The sequence below is a fragment of the Stegostoma tigrinum genome, chromosome 26, assembly GCF_030684315.1.
Source record: "Stegostoma tigrinum isolate sSteTig4 chromosome 26, sSteTig4.hap1, whole genome shotgun sequence".
NCBI classification, from domain to species: Eukaryota; Metazoa; Chordata; class Chondrichthyes; order Orectolobiformes; family Stegostomatidae; genus Stegostoma; species Stegostoma tigrinum.
This window is the reverse complement of record NC_081379.1, coordinates 40,466,858-40,482,892: the sequence shown is the minus strand read 5'-3', so window position 1 is coordinate 40,482,892 and position 16,035 is coordinate 40,466,858. Positions and strand designations below refer to the sequence as shown.

Sequence of the window (16,035 nt, the reverse complement as noted above, 5' to 3'; positions counted from 1 at the left end):
AATCTGTCAGTTGCTGTGGTGGGGTTTAAACAGGTTACTGGGTCCGTTAGATCGCCGCTATTTGCTGACGATGTCTACATTACCAAGAGCTTTGAGGGTTTAATGTTAGAAAGCAAAAGTTGTTCTAAAAGAAAGCGTATCTTCCTTTAGAAATGTAACACATTGTGCTATTGAAAAAGAAATGGGTTAGATCTGCCTAATTTTCAAAGACACATGCACATACCTAAAACAGTAGGTCACATTTAGGATGTAATGAATTATTTCAGTTTCTACTGATGGTCATTTAGACTCGTTCTCTGCACTGAGAATGGTTCACTGCTAATCTACCTGCAGTGTTTCAGCTAGGAACCACCGTTCAGCCACATTATTCAGTAGCTGGAAGACAGTGTTAACATTAGCAATCCAACAAGCAAGGGAAATCAACAAGCCAAGGACAATCCTGTGAATTTCCCAATTAATCTTTCACTGGGAAGTGTCTTCTCCACAGTTTCAAGCAGCTCTGCCAGATTTAACATTACGTGTAAGAGTCAAGTGTTTGGCAAGAGACGTAGCGCAGGTGCCCACCCTCCATCTGACCGCACAGATACCCGAGGAGCCACGGAGGGGTGCACAGCTGTCTGGGTGGCATCTAAAATACGTGCGTCTGGACAGCGAGTGAGAACATCACAGCGAGATCCAAAGTGAGGACAGTTCATGCCCCCCCCAACCCCCCGAAACACACGCACACACAGCACCACTCTCCCACCCTGCTCAGTCTGTGTGGTCCTTAACCCAGGCTGGTGATGCACAAGTTGGCAAAGACCAAGTAACACAACAATACACTGAGTTCAAACTCTGGACGTTTGAATGACAGACTGAACAGCGCATTCAACCTCCACGCCATTCATGTAGAATTCATTTCCATTCTCAAAGAACACAGATGAAACAGCCCCAAGTGCAAGAATATACCGACAGCACACCAACTTCCTGTCCACATTAGTTTTTATTATTACAGTGGTTCTGGAACAGACACACTTCATAGAAATATCTGTTTAAGGAGCTTTTCAAGTTCGGTACAAGACAAGACTATAAAAAGGCAGCAGCATTTTTACTAAAAAATAAGCATTTGTATTATGTATCTCTCTTCATATACAAATTAAACAGTAAACTGTATTTCAGTTACAAATAGTCTATACTGATATGAAACCTTTTCAATATAGAAAAAGAATCCAAGCTCCATATTTTATACAGCCAATTTAAGCCACACTGTGACATCCATTGCTTCTCAGCAGTGAGGTGTTCTTTAGCTCCCCACTCTGGTGGGAATTTAATCAATACATGAGCTGTTCACAGCCCTGACTAACATATCATAAAATAGAGATTGCAAACACAGAAACTGGGCAGCTAACTGGCTCCTGGAGCACTGACACCAGCTGTTTCTGTATTAATTCCCTTTAACTGGGTTGGGTTGGCACTATTCACTCCTTTTGTTAATAAGGCTTTATAAAAGTGTGTTGTAGGATTAGAACACTGGGTAACATAACTGTTGGGTGGATGCACCATTGTTCATTTTAGTCCAGATGTGAGCAGTTTGCACGTTGTCTGGCCCAAGTGGGAATCCTGGTGACAGAATGTGAGTACAGTGGTTCCTTTAAGCAGTGCTGGGAGTTCTTTCTGGATGCTTGTGAGGTTAAAGGTAGAATGAAAGGAAGTCTGGGGTCCTCTCAAATGGCTTAGGTGAAATGATCATGTCACTAAATCCCCTGCTCCTGAATATCACAGTCAATACATATATTGAGTGCAGCAAAGATCCAAATCTTAAAAATGTCAAACCCTGTGCCAAAAAGGGTTAATATTTTAAGGCAGTGACCTAAAAACAAAAGGAGCTCAGATGACATTGTAAAACACAAGAGTGAATCTCAGAAAGTGGATTTACAATTTACGAACCTCAATTCTGAACAGTTTGACCTCATGACCGTCAGAAGGATCGAGATCTTCTGAGATGTGCATTTGGGCAATTCTGACAGAACTGAGCAGATCCCAGCCATAACTGGAAAGAGTCTAACATATACTGAATGTAACAGTGGATCGGTGGCAATTTTACAATCAATACAACTTAAAATACATTTTATTATTGCACAATCAAGGTAGATACTGGCAGTCTGCCGTTTGCATTTTGGTAACTGCTGAGACACTAATTCCCATTGGAAAAAAGAGCATATAGCAAGGAAGTGAAAAGTTTAAACACCATACAACGGAATAAGTGAACTTAGAGTAAAAATATTGTGGGACAATATGTACTTGTCAGCCTGGTTCCGTGCAGATTGTTTGGCCTAGGGAGGAAGAAACAGAGTTAATGTTTCTCTTTCAACATATCCTGCCAGACCTACGGAGTATTTTCCAGTATTTTCTGTTTTGATTTCAGGTATCCAGCATTCACATTATTTTACTTTTGTGTTTGCTTAGATTTCAACTGGTAAGACTGGGGTTGCACTTACTTTGACCTGTTTTGCATGGTAACCATGTTACAGTGTCCAGTCAAAATGGTTTTACCATCAATATTCACAGAAATATAAACTTTTAGTCTTCTCACCCCCCACCCCCTCACCCCTGCTCCTGAAGGTGCTGATCACTACAAGCTCAGACAGATGATCTAAACCAGAATGACTTCACAGCTGAGCCTTTATCCTACCCTCAGCTTTATCCACAAACTTATGATTTCAGCATTTCAATATTACTGACTAAAACAATAATCAACTGATAACGCCCCAGTCCAGGGAGGAGGTAAAGGTCGAGCACCGACTGCTGTCCTGACCAATGTTTGCTAGCTTAGGACTGTGCAGAGATTGTAACTGAAACCTCTGTGCTGTGCATGGCTCAATGTCATTTTTTTGATATTTAGGTTACAATCGCCAGGGTGGGTGCAATAAACCTGACAGCTAGAGTGACATATCGCGAGTGCAGAATAAGTGATAAGTCTCATCAGTTCAACCACAAACTCACTGTGTTAACCATTTGTTTTCACTAGTCTGCCCATGTTCCCTCTAAATAGATAGCTAAAACTTATTGCACAGGCATACAGTACTAAAAGGGAACAGTAAACTACTCCACGTCATTTTACTGATAAAGCACGTGGTTCACCTGTGGACACTACACAAAACCCTATGTTGTGCCTTATACAATTGTAATTAAAAGGCACCCAGAAATGTATCCAGATTATACTGTTTCACCACTTCCAGCCGAGAACCACGTTATGCCTATAGAGACTCATGGCAAGCTGCTGTACTGGTCAGGTTTACCCTAACCCCACACCCAACCGTACCATTCAGGCACACACTGCATTCACAACCCACTATCATGCATAGGCACCGAGTACACTCTCCCATTCTGTAGTGTACAACAAACCCCCATTCCTCATGCTATCTTATACAGCAGATGGTGCCACTGCACCATAGACACTGCAGTGGGAAATAGCACGCAATCTCATTGTAAATGTCACAAGCACACGTAACAGCACTCCAGACAACATTGAGGTGACATTCAGTGGACTGTGTTGTTACAACGTAAAAGCACATGACAATTCTTCACATACCATACTAGCCAACTATATAGGCTTCAGGCACACACTACACTAGCCCGCACCACAGTGGACATGCGCAGGATATATTTTTAGATATACATGCACATGGCGCATTATCAGACAGGCAGGTGCACGCGCGCACGCACACACACACACACACACACACACAACTGGAAAGGCACGTGGTACACTGCTGCACAGGTACAGAGTGCAGTATCCTTTACTGTGTAGGTAGATGATGCACAGATGCAACAACACGCTGTTCATGATGCATTATCATACACCAGTCTGAGAGAATACTGTACAAGGGGTACAGTATATTTAATACTGTGTATTACAGGCAGATGTACATTACCCAGCACCATATTGCACAGACAGTTTGCCCTCGAATCTGCAAGGCTGGGCAGTGATTCTAAAATTCCCACACAGGTCATGCTCAGGATGGTCCCTGTAAAGTACCACACGTGTGCTACTGTGCATGAACATTCAAAGAGGTCACTAATATACAATTGCCTGTGCACTCCAAAAACTAAACAGAACGATTGATACTGTGCCCATCACATATGGCACAGAAATGATACACTGACATTCTATATGTTCACAGCACATTGTAACACAGGCAACCACACACTACTCAGTTCCCTAGTAGTAATGCAGTGTGTTTATCATTCTGGGGTGTATAGGCACAGGGTGCATTGTCGCACAATTTACTTCACAACCAAAAAGCATACAATTCACACCATGTATGTACATACCATATGATTCCACACAATTCTTCACATGTATATTTTCCCAGGTTATAACACTATAATTCTAATAATAAATTATAATACTCCCCGTCACTCTAGTCTCTAAAGACACAGAACAAACTCATACTTTCCAGCACATGATGCATGTTCTCAGTGGATGAACAGGCATATAATCTGTTGCCCCAATCTATCTCCTACACTATATTGCTTACGCATAGACACCCTGACCGTAGGGTACACAATGCACCATCCTACGCTGTTACCCAGGGACACCAGAGCTTACTCAACATTACCATGCATCGTATCAATCTGTTAATCAATCGTCTGCAACTTCAAACTGTACCACACAACTTGTACATTTGTGCATAAATCTACACTAGTCTTGTGCTATCCAACATATTATACATATACAGTGCACTGTTCCATATTGATCAGGCAAAAAGTACATTATCCCAATTTACATTCTACCTTGCACGATTCCACATTATACAGTGCAGACACAACCCAACTACACTGGATGGGACTTTGTATCCAACCTTTCACTGAATGTTAAATTAAAACAGAAGATCCTAAAAGTACACAATGCTTCCATCAGCATCTGAAAAGAGAAAGGACAGATTAACAATGATTCTGCATTTAGATGCCCACAGGACAGCTACACAGGAAATTGTGGACATTCAGTCATTTTTTTAGTTAATTAACTTTTCTCTTCATCAACATCACATGCCTGCAATTTTCCCAAATGGGCACCCAGTTAACACAACACCCAAATGACAGTCTCACAATTGGCCAGAATGTGTCAGCCAACAATCCCTTTGTTGTTTTGATTATACATCTCCAGACAAAACATGAACCTATCTTTTCTCTTTACAGCTGCAGTCAAACATTCCATAGTCTCTTGTACTTTTCAGGTTCCCAGCATTCGTGCCATATTTCACATACAAACATCCACCATTAGCCTACGTTGTATCATAGAGGGATGTGCTGCAGTACAGTGACTGTACTGACCAACACTTCATACGTGGACAACTGTGTACTCGCATAATGACCTGGTTCCCATTGGTTTTCTGTCAAGTTGTTGTTACACAGCACTTTATATACCAACACAAAATCCACTTCAACAATGAACTTGTGCATAGTGAACTATCTTACACCATACTGAACAGGCATGACTCACACAAACACTACATTCCACAGGCACACAGTGAACTGCCCACACCTACATGCACATGCAGCAATATTCCATATGAATCATCCGAAGTGCAAAGGTCACATAGTGCAGTACATTACTTGCTGTGGATGCATACGGGTTTGCTGTCTCAGACAATTCTTCAAGGGCAACCAGTCCATCATAAAATACTATACAAACATTCAGTCCTTCACAAATCAGACATTCTTTAACTCATTTCTTGCACATTTACATTCTTTTACATTTTTCTTTTTGTGAGAATAACTTAACTTATCAACACAATTTGATTTAACCTGTTATGTACAGTATGGTCGTGCAAAACTCCATGTACAAGAACCTTTGTCAAAGACTATTTGGGCACCAGTAAAAGCAGAAAACATCTCTAGTAACAAGGCTACCTGACTTGTCCGACCACCCATGGTTTGCTCCACTCTGCCAACCTGCTACCCTTTCGCGGGTGAATGGAAGTATTGCCTGAGCCCAGGAAGCATAAATTTTCTTCCCAATCAATGGAACATTCTTTGTACAAAGAATCTCTTTGAAGCCCTACCAACTCCAAAATTGTCCCTTTTAACAATTACTAAGAAAATTAATTCTTCTTGAAAAATGAGAAGCGACTTTTCCCTTCTGCCCCAACGAGTTCTTGTCGGTTCCGTTCCAGTTTCACTGAGGAGATGACTTTGTGCCTCATGCTGCAGCTGTTCCTGTAGGATTGAGCTGGCAGACGACACTCTCTCTGTTGTTTGTCCATTAACTGCTGGTCAATGACCCTATGCATATCATCCTGTAAGGAGGGGAACAGAAGTCAGCATGTGCCACATATTTATAGTTATACTGACTGGAGACTACCTCACAGATCATGGCAATGGTCAGATCAGATGTTGCTGCAGGCTACGTCTCTGTGCTGTTGACAAACAGGCTGGGGTGGTGTATTTAGAACTTTGGGACTGTGGAACAACATGCCTTATACATACAGTGGTGAATACTGAATAGGTTAATGAAGGACAGAAAAACAAAAATCAGCGACAAGGTAAGTTCGCAGCTAAGCTTACCATATTGTTCAAACTGAGGCACAGGAGGATCAGGTACTGAAAGCTAGGAGAGTCGGTACAGGGAGGATTTGGAATAAGAGACAAAGAGGGGAGTTTAAAATAGCTTTTTGTGCAGAGTAAGGAATTCAGGGTTGGGGAGCTGAGTCAGGGAATGGTTAGTGTTGTATAGATAGTAAAGAGGAGGACTTGTGCATATTGCAACCAAGTCTTCAGTTCATCTCCATTACAGTGCCAATGCGTACTGGTCAACGTGACAGCATTTAGAAAGCATCATTTCCTGAAACAAAGTCATCTAGACCAATTCTCTGTTAGATCAAGTTGTGGCAAATTTTAAATTTCCAGCAATCATAAAAGCACAACTATCCACCAGAAACCTCCCTTAGAATTATCAAAAATATTTCCAACAGTGAAAGGAATCTGTTCCACGCTCTTGTGCTTGCCCTGAAGTGGTGAATACAGTATCTGTCTTACACATTGTATGTTTGGCCAACACATTGAAGGATGTTAGTAGGAAGGACAACCCAGCTGTGTACATCTAATGCAACATGGGTCAGGGATGAAGCACAAGGAAAGGGCCTGCTGCATTTATTATTTTAAATACAGATTCATTCACCAGTCAGAAATCAATCTTAGTGGAATTGACAGTTGCATGATCTCTGGGTTAGTGAGTCACTTCACTGGCATAACAAACTGCAATAAATATCACAACAAATACTGCAGTGGGAACAAAGCTGGTCAGGTCTGAGGGAAAGCGTGATGGGAGATTGATCTGATGGTCAATTTCAAAGCATTTGCTGACCTGTAAATCCCATTAGCTACCTGCAGCAAACCCGAGAAGGCAAAGCTCAGTCTGCCTATCACTCATTGATGTATCACATGGAAATGGCTAAAGATGACCTGGTGAGAATGGAACATTCAAAACTCAGGAATATCTAAAGATGAAGAGTGGATGTAATGGGGAGACATTCTAACAAGTAGATAGGGTGAGATGTGACAGTTAAAGCTCACCTCAGAGGCAGGAGGGGGCTTACAATAGTCTGCTTGTACAGTAGCTGGGAAAGGCCACTAGATGAGAAACCAGAGGAGCCAGATAGTGAAAAGCCCTGAGGAAGCAAACTGCAGCAGGAAGGGAAAGAAGGAAGAAAACACAAGACTCTGAAGCAACAAGAACAAAAGCGTTTCTTTGCTGGATTATTTATTAAAGTGTTACATGGAGATGCATGCAATACCACTACAGCATTAACCACAGTGTTCCCTCCTCAAATCCCCATATTCACCCAGCTTATTCCTATTTTCATATAGAAGCTTCCACAGTACAGGTATCTCTGTAAATCCCTGTGGGGATCCAAGGGTGATCACATTCATACTTACACACTGAGAATACCCAGACACTCAAAATCAAATTGAGTGACCGACTACGCAAATGCATCCATTTAGGAGAATCCCCTGTTGAATGGTTCTAGGTCACATCCTTTGAAATCCATCTCTATTATTTCCTAAGTATTCACTTAGGATTTTCATTATGGGTGCTTTCTTGTTCAAATGGAGTTTGACCTTCCATTCGAAGAAGTAAAAAGGAGCTATCAGGTATCAGGATCAAACATGAGCAAACTTTTAGTGGTTGGCATCATTTATTATAAACTAACATTTCAAGCACGAGCGTATAATAATGTATGGAAGAAACTTGTTCATTTTAGTCTCCCATTTTCAATATTCATTTATGCAGCTTCAAGATCATTGCTTAAAACAGTGTAATAGTGGTGAACATATTAGAACTAAATATTCAGGATTGGGACTTACTGCAACATTTTAATGCCTATTAATTTTTATTTAGAAAGTTCTTGTATTTTCTTTTCCTTAGATGTAAAATGCAGCATTCCAAATTAGCTTCCATTTTGACTGAATTCAGTTCAAAGCATTCACCTTAGGGGAATAGAATCACAGAATCCCTACATTGTGGAATCAAGCCATTTGACTCATTAACTCTACACAAACCATGTGAAAAGCCTCCACCCAGACCCACTCCTTTACCCTGAATCAGTAACCCCGCATTTCTCACCGCTAACCCACCCAGCCTGCGCATCCCTGAACACTAGGGGAAATTTAGCATGGTCAATCCACCCAAACTACATATCTTTGGACTGTGGGAGGAAATCCGCAGTCACGGGGAAAACATGCAAACTCCACACAGACTGTCGCTTGAGGGTGGATGGTCCCTGGGGCTGTGAGGTAGCAGTGCTAACCACCAAGCTAATGTGCCACATTTTAATGTGTCACATTTTAAAATATAATATTGGAATATTTTATTCCTTGCTAGATGACATGAGCACAAAATCTATTCACCCAGATTCCAAATCAAAATGGCTAAGCTGGACTGGTCTAACAGTGGTGGAGGGGGAAATACTCAAAATTTCAAAGGTGAATGTTCATGTGTCACACAAACTTAGACAGTGTATAAGAGGAAACATTATGGTTTACTAAGAACAGATCACTAGAAATCACAGAAGATACAAGTGAAAAATAGTCGACTGGAGATATTTAACGGATGGAAAAACTCTTGGATCTTCAGAATGCCGATGTTGAAATTTCACATCAGAAGGTGCATGGAGTTGAAGACAAGTTAATGAGGTGATTTGCAGTTGTCAGTGCAATAGGTAAGAGATCCACCATATTAACGGAAATTACATTTCAAGGATTCTCTTAACAGGATCAGCATATACCAGTGAAATTCTCTCAATATTCCCAAATTCATAAAGGTGGAAAAAGGGATCATCATTTGAGAAAGATAAGACATTACAGGAAATATTGTTAGAAACCTATCGTTGGATACAAATAATCTTATTGCAACACATCATATATTAAGCAACTTTTCCTCCAAATAATTGTGTTGAAACAGTGAAGCCTCATTAGGAACTGATTTTAGGTTTATTAAACTGTGATAATGATATGAGTCATTAGACTCAAAAAGAGACAAAAACAGAAGTTTCTGGAAAAGCTCAGCAGATGTGGCAACATCTGTGAAGAAAAAAAAAATCAGAGTTAACCTACCTCCCTAGAACATCTACGTTCTGCTCGCAAAAAAGACCCTAAGCTACCTGTTGCCTGCCACTTTAACGCACCACCCTGTTCCCTGGCCAACATCTGTGTCTCTGGCTTGCTGGTGTTCTAGCGAAGCTCAAAAGCTTGAGGAACACCGCCTCATTTTTGCTCAGGGACCCTGCAGCCCTCCGGACTCAACTTTAAATTCAACAATTTTAGGGCCTGAACTTTCCCATATCCTAGCCTCCTTGTTATCACATAGCCTACCATTACATACTACCTATTGTTTGTCACTAACAGTCCCAATTAACAGCTATTCCCCTCCTAGCCAGATCACTATCAACCCATTTGTTTATCAAGTACTCTTCTCTCTCTTCAGGCTCTATCCTATTGTTTACTCCCTACCCCACCTCCCTCCCTATTTTCAGCATATAAAATGACATTTTCCCAGCAACCATCAGTTCTGCGGAAGGGCCACTGAACCCGAAAGGTTAACTTTGATTCTTTCTGCACAGATCTGCCAGACCTGCTGAAACTTTCCCAGAAAGTGTTTTTGTTCCAGATTTACAGCATCCGCAGTTCTTTTTGTTATTATTTAGATTCAAAAGAGACCCTGTTAAGGTTGGTCTTGGATCACCCTGCCCTTTGACCTACCTGCCAGGCCTCCAGCTGCTGTGAGAGGTTGAGTTTCTGTTGGATTGCGTCAAGGAGTTGGCTGTTGAGTGACATCATGTCAATCTTACACTTGGCCAGTTCCATTTCCAAAGCATTCTTCCTGAAACATAAACTCAGAATATTACCTTTACATTATATTGCCATATTTAATATCCAACTATGTCACACATTGGAAGGAGTTTCAGAAGACTATGCATTACTCTATGTGAAACTAAATCACTGAGACCTGCAAGATCCAATATTAGGGTAACTAGAATTAGCCTCAGGGCAAGGGCTGTGGACTAGCATGGGTTAAGTCAACTATTTTTTCAATCAAAGTCACCATGTGATATCATCTGTAAAGTTCACATGGAGCCACTGGATGAGAACTGGATCAGATGTGATACACCATCCATTCCATCTTGACTAACGAGCCAAAGGTAACTGTCTAGGGTTTTGCAGAAAGTGGAACGGAGTACCAGAGGGATGCAAAATTTTCAGAAATATAATCCATGGGTCAGTACTCTCAACAGAAGAGGAGCAGAATGGATTGTGAAGGATTGAAATGCTTCACATCTAGCCTTTGCCGAACCTAACCCAGGCCATACACATTTTCTCGAAAGTTGCATTCCAGGGCTGACCTAGGTTCTCACAGATCAGATCTGTACATCATCAGTTACTGGCATGAATTTCACTTTTCAACATAAGACAAAAGAGGCAGTCCACTAAAATGCCAAGCAAACGTAACTGGAAGACGCTTGGAAGAGCCAACACCAAACTATTTACCAGCTCATGAATATCTTGTCAACTTCCTTGGTTGTGGCTCAGCTGAAGATCTGTTCCACCATTGGCAAAAAGCAGCAGGAAGAATTAGTTCAGACCCGATGGAATAGTTTAATAATATTCTAAGAACTTTAAGGAAATAAATGGGCAATAGGAAAATTCCTTTTTGATAGATTTCAAGGGCTAGATTTCTCACAATACACTAAATGTTCCTACTCTCCAGAAATGCATAAATCTGTTGAACTTATTCAATTTGTCCATTTGAAGTGCCTTATCCCACAGCTTATTTCAAACTGCTGCACATTAGGTAAAAACATTAAATCCAAAATATCTCTTTTGAAAATGTGGAGGGGTGTCCCGGACCCGAAATGTCAGCTTCCTGCTCCTCTGATGCTGCCTGACCTGCTGTGTTCCTCCAGCTCCACATTGCATAGGCTGGGACCTTTTTTCCACTGGAGTGTAGGAGGTTGAGAAGCGACCTGATTGAAGTTTATAAAATAACGAGAGGTAGAGATAGAATTAATGGCAGGTGTCTTTTCCCTAGGATGGGGGATTTCAAGACGAGAGGAGAGAGATTTTAAAAGAAGACCCGAGAGGCAATTTTTTTGTTTTTTGTTTACGAGGATGGTTTGCATGTGGAACAAACTTCCTGAGGAATTGGTGGATGCAAGTACAATTACAATAGTTAAAAGATATTTGGACAGCTACCTGATAGGAAAGGTTTGGAAGGATATGGACTAGGAGCAGATGTGTGGGGCTAGTTTAGTTGGGATCATACTCAGCATGAACTGGTTGGACCAAAGGGTTTGTTTCTGTGCTGTATGACTATGGCATTTGAAATCTGCACAGATCTTTAAAAATATGTTTATGCACTGTAGGACGTGGGTATCAGCGGCTGGCCAGCATTCATTGCCTGTCCCTAGTTATTCTTGAGAAGGTGATGGTGAACTGCCCTCTTCAACCACAGTCCATGTGCTATAGGTGCTCAGTTGGTGGCGTTACCATTTATCTGCTGCCCTTGTCCTTCTGGACAGAAGCGTTCATGGGCATGGAAGTGCTGTCTAAGAATCTTTGGTGAATTTCTGCAGTGCATCTTGTAGATAGTACACACTGTTGCTACTGAGCGTCAGTGTTAGAGGCAGTGAATGCGGTGCTAATCAAATGGGCTGCTGTGTCTTGGATGGTGTCAAGCTTCTTACGTTGTCGAAACTGAACCCATCCAGCTAAGAAGGGAGTATTCTATTAGACTCTGATTTGTGCCTTGTAGATTGTGGTCAGGCTTTGGAGAGTCAGGAAGTGAATTACTTACTGTAGCATTCCCTGCCTCTAATCTGCACTAGTAGAACAAAACATTACATGGTGAGTCCAAGATAACAAAGTGTGAAGCTGGATGAATACAGCAGGCCAAGCAGCATCTCAGGAGCACAAAAGCTGACGTTTCGGGCCTAGACCCTTCATCAGAGAGGGCAGTTCAGTTTCTGGTCAATGGCGCCCCAAGGATGTTGATAGTGGAGGATTCAATGTCAGTAAAACCATTGAATGTAGTTAGATTCCCTCTTATTGGAGATGGTCATTACCTACCATTTGTACGGCATGAATGTTAACTGTCTCTTGTCGGTCCAAGCCTGGGTATTGTCCAGATCTTGCTGCATTTGGACACTGACAGTTTCAGTATCCGAGGAGTCGCGAATGGTGCTGAATGTTGTGCAATCATCAGCAAACATCCCCACTTCTGACCTTATTATGGAGGGAAGGTCATTGATGAAGCAGCTGAAGATGTTTGAGCCTGGAACACTATCCTGAGGAACTGCTTCAGAGATGTCCTGGAGATGATTGACTTCCAACAACCACAAGCATCTTCCCATGTGCCAGGTATGACTCCAACCAGGGGAGAGCTTGCCATCCCTCCCCCACCCCATTTCCTATTGATTCCCATGAAATAACATTTATGGCAAGCCGCACTGCCCATAGTGTGAAAATCAGCTTCAGTACATCTCTGTAGGAATTTCTCAGGGCAGTGTCCTAGGCCCAACCATCTTCACCTGCTTCATCAATGACCTTCCCTCCATCAATAAGGTCAGAAGTTGGGGATGTTCAGCACCATTCGTGTCTCCTCAGATACTGAAACTGTCCATATTCACACGCAACAAGATATGAACAATATCCAGCCTTGGGCTGACATGTGGCAAGTGACATTTGTGCCACACAAATGCCAGGCTATGACCATCACCAATAAGAGACAATTTAACCACCATCGTTTGACATTCATTGGTGATACCATCACTGAATCCCCCATTATCAACATTCTGGGGATTTTCCTTGACCAGAAACTCAGCTGGAATCACCACATAAACACAGTGGCTACAAGAGCAGGCCAGAAGCTGCGAATACTATGGTGAGTAACTCACTTCCTGACTCCTCAAAGCCTGTCAATCAACAACAAGGCACAAGTCAGGAGTGTGATGGAATACTCCCCACTTGCCTGGATGAGTGCAGCCCCAACAATACTCAAGAAAACCTGACACCACCCAGGACAATGCAGCCCACTTGACTGTCACTACATCCACACGCATCCACTCCCTCCACCACCAACACTCAGTAACAGTAGTGTGTATTACCTCCAAGATGCACTGCAGTAATTCAAAGATCCTCAAACAGCACCTTCCAAACCCACAACCACTTCCATCTAGAAGGACAAGGGCATCAGACATGTGGGAACACCACCAAGTGCAAGATCCCCTCCAAGAGACTTATCATCCTGACTGGGAAATATATCGCCGTGGCTTCACTGTCGCTGAGTCAAAATCCTGGAATTCCTTTCCTAATGGCACTGTGGGTCAACCCAAAGCAAGTGGACTACAGTGGTTCAAGAAGGCAGCTCACCACCACCTTCTCAAGGGCAACTAGGGATGGGCAAGAAATACTGGTCAGCCAGCGATGTGCACATCCTATTAATGAAGAGGGGAAAAAAAAACTTTGACTAGGAATGAAAATATTCTCTTGTCAAAGTACGGTTTTTGGAGAAGCTATCCAAGTCTGATCTCAGGTTAATTTCAAAAAAACATTTTTCACATTTTTTTTATCCCTGATCACATTGTTCCAATTGTTGCCTCATGAGCAACTCGAGCTGAAGCACTCGAGAGTATCCCTAGAAATAGCAGGTATGATTCATTATTGATAGGTAAAGTGCATTAGGAACCCTATTATGTCTGCTATCCTACAATTCATGATTTAATGAAAAGAGATGAAAATTTCCTGAAAAGGTCTTTTAGATGTAAATTGATAAAATAAGCTTGCTGGTAGTTCACTGTGCGTTTCATTCTGGAAATCTGAAATTCAGACTAAACTCTGCTGTTAGCATTTAATTGGGTCATTGTGATACCTTCCTGATGATTTCATTGGAACTCTTAAAAACAAACTTCTTCTGGAAGTATTCCAACCATTTTTGTCAAATTTATAGCATCTGATGCTGAAAAACAATCCATCACAAATTAGTTTAGCCTTTTATATGCGACCAAGTTGAGAGTACAAGTGAGACTGACTGTTCTGGTTCAGATTAGCTTTCTGTGGCAGAGTTCTGAGGAAGGGTCACTGGATCCAAAACGTTAACTCTGACTTTTTCCTTCATAGATGCTGCCAGATCTGCTGAGCTTTTCCAGTAACTTCTTTTTGTTCCTGATTTACAGCACCCGCAGTTCTTTCGGTTTTTATTTAGTCTAGCTTTCTATTTGTTTCCTGCCTTGCTGTTATTTTGCACTCACTTTCAATTGACCATCCCATTCGCCACTTTAAACATCGAGTGCAAAATATGGTGAGGCACAAAGAACAGTTCGACAATCACATGAGATGAGAAAAATCCATTTTACTGATCAAGCCTTCTCCCTTTGTGTTCTTTGTATAATCTACCCCTAGCATGAGCCATCCCAACCTGGAATTTCTGTTCAGAGACAGAGAACATTCTGTCATAAATATTTCAGAAATATTTAAGCGAAGATCCAGAATATTCTATAAGTCTAATTTACAATATGGTCATCCACAACTTCATCACAGCCTCCAAATTTTCCAGAGAAGACAGCACATCAGGCCCTATTCATTTCTAACTTGTCATTACTTACTTATCTTCAAAGTTTCCACAACTTCCCATCTAGGTGCTGATTCAATAAATAAATACTTGCCATTGAGTCAAAAGGCGGATGCCTCAACTCCAGGTACCAGCACAAAAATCTAGGCCAGTGCTACACCCGATGAAGGAAGTCAATAGTTCACCTAGTATTTTTCTTCCAGACACCATGCAACCATCTCCCTCCAGATCACAGCACTCTATTTCTTAAATTAATTCTACAGATGTGGGCATGTCACTCACAAAGGCCAAATTTATTACCTTCAAAGGGTTATGGGAAGCTATGTTCTTCAACTGCTGCAAACTGTCTGGTGAACTTACTCTCAGGGTGCAGTGATCCAAGATATACGAGGATTTTGACTTAGTGACGAGGAATGAATGTCAGTATCATTCCAAGTCAGGGCTGCTTGCAACTTAGCTGGGACCTTGAAAATGGGATGTTTCTCATATACATGCTGCCCTTGTCCTTCTAGGTGGTAAAGTATGACAAAGCATCCATAGGATTACCGTAGAGCATCCTGTGCATGGTATGTACTGTAGACATGGACGATAATTCTGGAGGGAGTAAGTGTTTAAACTGATGAATGTGATGGTCACTGGAAAGGCTTTGGTGTTGACGTTTGTTATGTCTACATTTATCTAGACAAATGGAGGAGATTATATCATAAAACTTCCGACTTGTGATTCCACAACAGCGCACAGCCTCTGGGGAGTCAGGATATGACATAACCTCCTCAGAATATTGCAGCCACATTATTTATATTGTAGTTTCTTAATGACCTTCATGACATTAATTGTGGGAATTCAGCACTGATACATGCCATTGAATGTTGAGAGGAAGTGGTTAGACTATCTTTTGATAGGGATGGTCATTACCTGGTACTTGCGTG

At 41.7% G+C, this 16,035-nt stretch overlaps 1 protein-coding gene across 1 annotated transcript in view; it reads right to left on the bottom strand.

Moving 5' to 3' along the window:
• Positions 1-963: 963 nt before the first annotated feature.
• The window catches only part of LOC125464345 (BICD family-like cargo adapter 1), a 102,901-nt gene continuing 87,829 nt past the window's right edge, over positions 964-16,035 (bottom strand). The window contains 2 exon segments of the mRNA XM_048556667.2: positions 964-6,281; positions 10,243-10,363. Coding sequence (XP_048412624.2) covers positions 6,087-6,281; positions 10,243-10,363 — 316 coding nt within the window. The 3' untranslated portion in view covers positions 964-6,086.